Source organism: Polyergus mexicanus, unplaced genomic scaffold, assembly GCF_030449975.1.
Source record: "Polyergus mexicanus isolate NDT 795.1 unplaced genomic scaffold, iyPolMexi1.0 SCAF_7, whole genome shotgun sequence".
Lineage (NCBI taxonomy): Eukaryota > Metazoa > Arthropoda > Insecta > Hymenoptera > Formicidae > Polyergus > Polyergus mexicanus.
The window spans coordinates 9143940-9151399 of NW_027223327.1; the positions used below are offsets into that span (position 1 = coordinate 9143940).

The 7460-nt window shown below is 31.6% G+C and overlaps 1 protein-coding gene across 2 annotated transcripts; it reads right to left on the reverse strand.

The window, feature by feature from the left end:
* Window positions 1-315: 315 nt before the first annotated feature.
* On the reverse strand, window positions 316-7310 carry Trc8 (TRC8 ring finger protein). 2 transcript variants are annotated; one of them, XM_070298911.1, is made up of 5 exons: window positions 7039-7310; window positions 6506-6722; window positions 4883-5279; window positions 4060-4424; window positions 316-3917 (listed from the first exon to the last, which is right to left on the reverse strand). In XM_070298911.1, exons 3-5 carry the CDS (start codon window positions 5169-5171, stop codon window positions 2610-2612), a joined length of 1962 nt encoding a protein of 653 aa, XP_070155012.1. In that variant the 5' UTR covers window positions 5172-5279; window positions 6506-6722; window positions 7039-7310; the 3' UTR covers window positions 316-2609. The 2 variants fall into 2 exon arrangements, with proteins under 2 accessions (XP_070155012.1, XP_070155011.1); XM_070298910.1 differs by lacking the exon at window positions 7039-7310 and having other exon boundaries at window positions 6506-6964.
* Between the last annotated feature and the right edge of the window lie 150 nt (window positions 7311-7460).

Consider the following 7460-nt stretch of genomic DNA (forward strand, 5'->3'; position numbering starts at 1 on the left):
TACTGTATTAATCTTTCCCATAAAAAAATTATATTTTTCTTTTATGTATATGATATTACGTATATTTGCATTGACTTAAATAACAAAATAAGTTCTCAACGATTCTTTGATATCTACATACTTGACTAGAAGGAACATTAGGATTTAGGATTGTCTATTAAAAGAGTGAAATATGAACGTAGAAATTGTAAAAAAGCTTAAAAATATAATTTTTTTATTCGATGTACCTTAAAAACATGTTGTACAAATTTATATATCATTTCTTAATAAAATTATATGTAAACTGGATGACTCACTGATAATAGAGATATAATAAGCAATCGAATATTTTAATCTTTTCATCTTGTACAAATCTTATGTTTATATAATTTAATATAAAAAATAATATTATAAATTCAATTTTTTAAAAACATTATTACCAAGTTAACAATAAAAGATAATCATTTACTAAAGTAAGAAAAAAGTAAAATAATATAATACATATAATTTATAAAATAGCTTTGGGATTAAAATCAGTGAAATAAAGTCATATTACATCCATATGCTCCTTCTCAATTATTGTACATTCATTATATTACTATTTACAGCATCTCAATTTATAAAATAAATCAAAATTATCGTAAACTCATTCCATTTTTTTATATATCTTATGAGATTGATCAGTCACGATTGTGATGAGCAGTTAATAGATCATCAAATTAATATATTTTATCTGTCAGAGTTTTGAGCATATAATCATTAAGATATATTATTCTATACCACAGTATCTTGTTTATTTCTAATATTAATAAAATATTTTATTTTTATCTACAATTAACTATTTTTATTTTATGAAATAAAAAGGAAGCGGATGAATAAAAATTTATTTATTTAAAATTATTACCAACTGCAATTGATTTTGAAGAAGCAGAAGCAATCATTCACTCGAGAGTTCGAAAGAAAATAATATGCTCCAGTATACATATTAAAACATTAGAAAAAACTGTAAAAGTTTGATAGACGATTCTGTTTTTTCTGAATATTCGTCCAAAACCTGAATACATAATTCTCTATTTAAAAATTATCTAATTTTTATATTTTACTAATTTAATACCACCTTTAATAAGCTCCTGTTTTTTCGTTATAGTCATATTAAATTATGACTTCTCTCTTTCATAAGGAAAAGAAATCACATAAAACTTGGAGCCTTATATAATATAATGTGTTATACTTAATAATATTAAATTACACTAACAAAAACAAACCATTATTTTAGCTTAATTACCGTTAATACCGAAACTGAAAAAGATTTATTATAATAATAATTATAATCAAAGATTTGTTGTAATAAAATTATGATTTTATTGACACTTCTTTCTTTTCTTCAATTTAAATCTCTTATAAAATAAATCTTAAAGTACTATCTCTCTTTTAATTCAATAGAAAAATGTATGTCATGATAGGTTTGCTTGTTTTGCTTGCACTTTTTACACTCAGATTCTTTGCTCTTTCTTTCTTTTCAACACTCAAATGTATTCATATATCTCGTTTCAAGTACAGAAAATTGTAGAGTGCGAGCAAAATAAACGCACTTTATAATTAAGAAAAATGGAAGCACATACGTCATGTACAAGGAAGCTTATATTATTGCATCACACTATACACATGCTCGCGTATACATGTGTGTGCACATGACAATAGAAATGTCTTAATACACAAATTTATGCACATATCGGCACATTTATATATTTTGCATATATATATATATATATGTGGTGTGTGTGTGTGTATGTGCATAGATTCGTGTATTAAAGCATTTCTTTTGTCAAGCAATCATGACATAACATTGATCCAAAAATACATTTAGCGATAGACACTCATTGAATCGACAAAGAGCCAAAGGTTTGAGTTGAGATTATATGTCAAATATTTTTTTATAACAAGATAATCGTCGCATGTAATTTTTTTTTTCCTAATTGCTCTAGTTTATTTACAAGATTTTACATGAAACTGGACGAAAGACTTGAGAGTTCTTACATAGTAATTATACTTACAATTTACGATGCTTCGTGATAATCAAATCTGAGCGATTTATGAAGAGTAAAATTTTCTAGGCTTCTGGTGCTTTGTGATTTCAAAATTGTGAATATATGTATTTATTTATCAGTTTACATGCCGCTCCATATATCTTTTAAATCCAATCAGTAGTCTCTTATCCTTCTGATAAAAATAAACATTCAAATTTTGTTTAGCATGCACAAAAATACATTATTTTCAATATCGTTTCTTTTTTCTTCAATCGCCATTAAAAGGGCCACTATCTCTGTTTTGCACATTTTCAACTTTACGTAATATATATCGTAGTAACAAGGATCTTTAACGTATAGTCCTTTCTGGATAAGCTTTGAATGAGCTTTGCATTTCTCTAGTAAATCTCTCGAATAGTTTTCAAACTATCCGTTTTTTATTTTATACACACTTGTTTGTTGGTTTATAAACATATTCTGTCCAGTCTTTACTTTGCATGAGATTTTGTAAACATGTATGTATATATCATAATGGCACCACCAGATTCAAAAATTAGTTTTTAGAAACTGTTGAAGAAAAATATAATCCCGAAAGCGTAATTTCTATATTTCAATGCCGTTTCTTCTGTCTTCCTCAACCGCAAGAATGCCATTGTCTCTGCTTTGCATGTTTTCAACTTTATATAATATATCGTGACAGAGAGGACATCGATCTTGAACATACAGCCACTTTCGCAAGCATACACCATGAAAATAATGATTGCACTGTGTGATCTTGGCGCTTTGCATTTCCTGATAGCAAATTGCGCAAACATCGTCGAGTTGTTCAAGCTGCTCGGCATTCGCTTCCGGTAAAGAGTTGATTTTGTTCACAGCCGTGCGCCGCTTCATGAACACGCTCCATCCGGCCTTCGCTTCGCACCAGATGTTAAAATAAGCATGTATACACATCATGATGGCACGAATAGCTCCACCAGATTCGAAGACTAATATCCAGAAACCGTTAAAGAATAGTATAATGCCAAAAGCAAATTCTACAGTGTTGCCAAATGATCTTATAATGTATACACAATCATCGAATTGTTCCCAGAATGCACTTCTATACACATCGATCAGAAAGAGCGAATAAATTGCCAGCGAGACCAATACCTTGACTATTACTTCGATGCTGAAAACCGATACGGCCAATAACCATGTGCTCACCGTAAAGTGAGACCAGAGAAATATAAGTAATGATACGGGAAAAAATATTAGAAAGGCACAAACTGCCAAAGCCCGCAAATGCCTATGTAGTGCTGGATTATGAGAAGCACTAAGCGACATCAAAAGTGGATTCACTATATTGTGCACAAAATGTAAAATTGCCGTGAACAATAGGCAAAAATTACGATACAATCGTACTAAACGTTTCTCTCTATCAAGACTTGTCAGTCCAGTCTGCAGAGCAAGAATGTAGAACAATATAGCGGATACTGTGCCAATACTTTTCTCATCCTCGTCTTCTGTTAGCAGTACCCATTGGAAGAAACAGCCGATATAGTGACAGATGAACGAAATTATACTGGTCATACCGAGAACAGCTGTCAAAGTTTCACAACCATTTACCAGTATCGTTCTGACTATGACGTAATAATTAAACGTTTCTTCGCCATAGTGATTTCCGAGGATTTGGATAACTTGTTCTCCTACTCGTAACATCCAAAATGTACGAAGCACGCATGGTACATTCAGACGCATCCATTCTGTTTCCGCAAGAGCGGATAAACCATAATTGATTATGAAGTTGTGTGCATGTCGATAGCCCATGTAGATTGTTCTTAATATAGAGATGCCATTATACCAGATGATAAATTTGCACACAGCTAATGGAATCAACGTCGCACATACTGGCGCATGATATAAATATTGTACCTAAAAAAAAATATACACATTTGACACCTTTGTATTAACAGAGCAAAAGTACTTTTTTTCTTTCATTGAAAAAAAATGACAGTATAAGAAATTTATTATAACATCAGCAATAAAAAATTTCTTTAATATTTCGGAAGCTTACTGGTAAGGGATGAATGCCCAAAATGGACGGTGACATAAAACTTAGTACAAGCAGTTTTTGTACCACAGGATGTCTTGGGGCAAGATGAATGTAACAAAAGGTACTGGCTAACAAGCATTGCAGTATATAGTTCTGAATAATCAGTAAGCCTGGACCATTATACAGAACGTCTGATAAATTCAGGGATAACATATTGTCAATGCTGATTGGAGGTTCATGCGAATTCATGTAAGCTATAATTGCTTTCATTGTACTAACATTTGACCAATATGATACAAATATTACCCCAACAGATATTAGATATAGGTATACAATTATTAAATGCCTAGTACATAACATAAATATGTATAAAGCTACAAGGCATCCTGAAAAAAAAATGATAAAACTATGAGATATAATTTATTTTAAATTTCTTTTTTGTTTCTGAGTGATTTAAGCTGCAATCATAAATTTACATCTATGCAATGAAAAATTGTATTGCACAAAACAGCAACAATTATCTAAAAGATCTCTATAAAGCTTTATATTAAAAATTATATCTAAAAAATGCGCAAAGATAAGTCATATTTTTATCAGATACTTTATCAGCCAAATAGTCAGAAGTAAAATTATATAGAAATATAAGGCAAAGAGAGTATTTCATTTATTTATCAATTTTTTTCATTTATTAAGTTTTATTAAATTTTTAAGAAAAACATTATTTTTATATATAAAAACATTTGCCACCATACACGAAATAACCATAAATTTACTGACCACAGCTTTGATTCTCATTAAAAAAAAAATATCTAATTTATAAAAATTATATAAAGATGTTACTCACCCAGACAACAGGATAAAAATTTGAATATGATTATCAAATAAGTTTTGTAAGTAAAGTGAGTTAAGTCAAACTGGTCCATCAAGAATGTGTCGGTCGTAACTGCAGAAATGGTATTAACAATTGTGCCTACATTAGTAATTTTGAAACCATTTTCAGTACTGTTCAGTACAATATTATCATTAGGTAATCCAAGACCAATTCTGAGTAATTCATCAATGATAAATAAAGGTGGCACTCTCATTATAACATCAGCAAAGCTGAGGATCCTTTCTCGCAATGAGGTCTCCATTTTGTTAATGCTGTTCAAGAAAAACGTTCGAGGAAGACACGTTTCTTATACACACCTTAATATTGTATATGGAAGCAGCATTCCTGAATTCGGATACAGAAGTTTCACCTAATACAAGAAATATACAAATTAATATTACAATTAATTTTACACAATGTACATAAATCCACAAAGAAATAATATTTAATGTTTAATTTAATGTTTAATATATAATATTTATTATTATATTATAAATGAAAATTATATTTAAAAGATATATTTTGGCAAAAAATATTTATTATCGATTTTCTTCAAAGTTAATATTTTATACGTTAATGCAGACATACATAAAATCAGAATCTGTCTAAAAAAAATTTATCTCCACATTGAAATTAAATCTTTGATATTTTTTTTGGTATGAGATATCATCTCACAAAAAATACTACATATATTGCATCAAGCGGTAAAAACATAACAATGTATCCTTGATTAGTTAATTTACAAAATTAATTTTTATATGTACATTATTAATATTATTGATCGAGTTAAAGAATAGAAGATCTTATATCCTGTTTGATCATATTATTATTGACATTATGACATATATATATATATATAAGAATCTCTCTCTTTCTCTCTCTCTCTCTCTCCTCTCTCTCACTCTCTCTCTCCTCATGATCTAAGACTAAATATCAAACTAGATACTACGACTATCTATAATCTCACACTCTCTCTGCTCTCTGCTCTCCCTCGCTCTCAACCACACACACACACACACACACACACACTCACACACACACACACACACACACACATACACACACCAACCCCACCAAACCATCCCAAACCCCAATCCCATCTACACACTAATTTCATCCAGATAACTGTAACAATTCCACCCCTACCACTAGTTGATCCCTGCAACATCGACACCACAAGTCACACCCAAACCACCCCCCCCTCTCAAACAAAAGATACTAACAGACCACCCTCACCACCCATAAAAACCTACAGCCTCTCACACCCCCCCCCGATAACCCCCCGAGCCCCCTCCCACTAACCTAACTAATCTCATTGAAATATACATACAATATTGCCATAATCACGTCAAAAGTAGCAACGAATAAAACATGTAAATGTCACATAATTCTAACGGTCATCATCACCTACATAACATCTTTCAAAATCGAAATTCTCGACACAATAAATATATAAGCTTTCAAAGTTCAATACGATATGCCCGAAAATCTAAAGGAAAAATTATTTTTTCTGACAAAAGTAATACAAGCTATTTTTTTCGCGACGATCGATCAAGGATAAAGATTTGCGTGAGAGTCAACAAAGAAAGAACTCACCGAACGGCGAAAAGCATCGAAGAAGAAAACAGATTCACAGGTCACATTTCGTAATGGTGCACTTGACCGCAATGACTTGACGAACATTTATGAGTGACTTTGAATAACTCGAATCGCGAATCGAAACGCGAGGCACGCACATCTTAGCACTCATCGTATCTCATTCTTTGTGACGTTTCACGACGCCATCGTCCGGCCATTATTCGTCGCGTTTCACCTGTACTCATAGACATAGTATATCTAGACCGAGTATTGAGGAATGAGGGCCAAGGTGCACGTAAAAAATAGACATAGTATATATCTAGACCGAGTGGTCGTCTTTATTTAAGGAGTGGGGTTAAAGATGCACGTAGAAAAGGACATACTCTGTTCCGTGTCCCTTGCGCTCTCTCTCACTCGCAAGTAGCATAGCGAAAGAATACGCTATATGCTACGTGCGAGCGAGAGAAAACGCAAGGGGCGCGAACCTTTACCCCCCACTCCTTAAATAAAGGTGAACGCTCGGTCTAGATATACTATGTCTATGCCTGTACTTTTATCAGCCCTGCATTCAGAAACATCCCCGAATGCGCACAAGTGTCGTTCTATCTTTATTATTTACTAAAAGTTGAACAAAGATAGAATGGCGCTCGTGTGCATCCAGGGATGTTTCTGAACGCAGTCCGGCTGTGAGAAGGTCAGAAGCCGCGAATTTTGAAAGAGCAGAGGTTTTGGGAATTATTTTGGAAAACAAAAGATTATAAAAGAAAGAAAAAAAGAAAATTATAAAAAAAGGAAAGATTTGGCATGACAAAACGATAACGCGATTACTTTATTTAATTATATACGAAGTTTCTCTTTATATTTTTTGTTAAACGCGATACCTATGTATTAATAAGGAACTACATAAATTAAAATATAATTTGTACAGTAAAATTTATTGTTTTCCAGTACTCTGGCGTTGATACCACTGCTT

What these genes read in the sequence shown, in the direction of transcription:
- Trc8 (XM_070298911.1), bottom strand. Translation starts at nt 5,171, where the DNA reads ATGGAGACCTCATTGCGAGAAAGGATCCTCAGCTTTGCTGATGTTATA. An exon ending in ATTTTTATCCTGTTGTCTGG is followed by an intron (nt 4,425 to 4,882) that starts GTGAGTAACATC and finishes TTTTTTTTTCAG; the next exon opens with GATGCCTTGTAGCTTTATAC. An exon ending in TGGGCATTCATCCCTTACCA is followed by an intron (nt 3,918 to 4,059) that starts GTAAGCTTCCGA and finishes ATTTTTTTTTAG; the next exon opens with GTACAATATTTATATCATGC.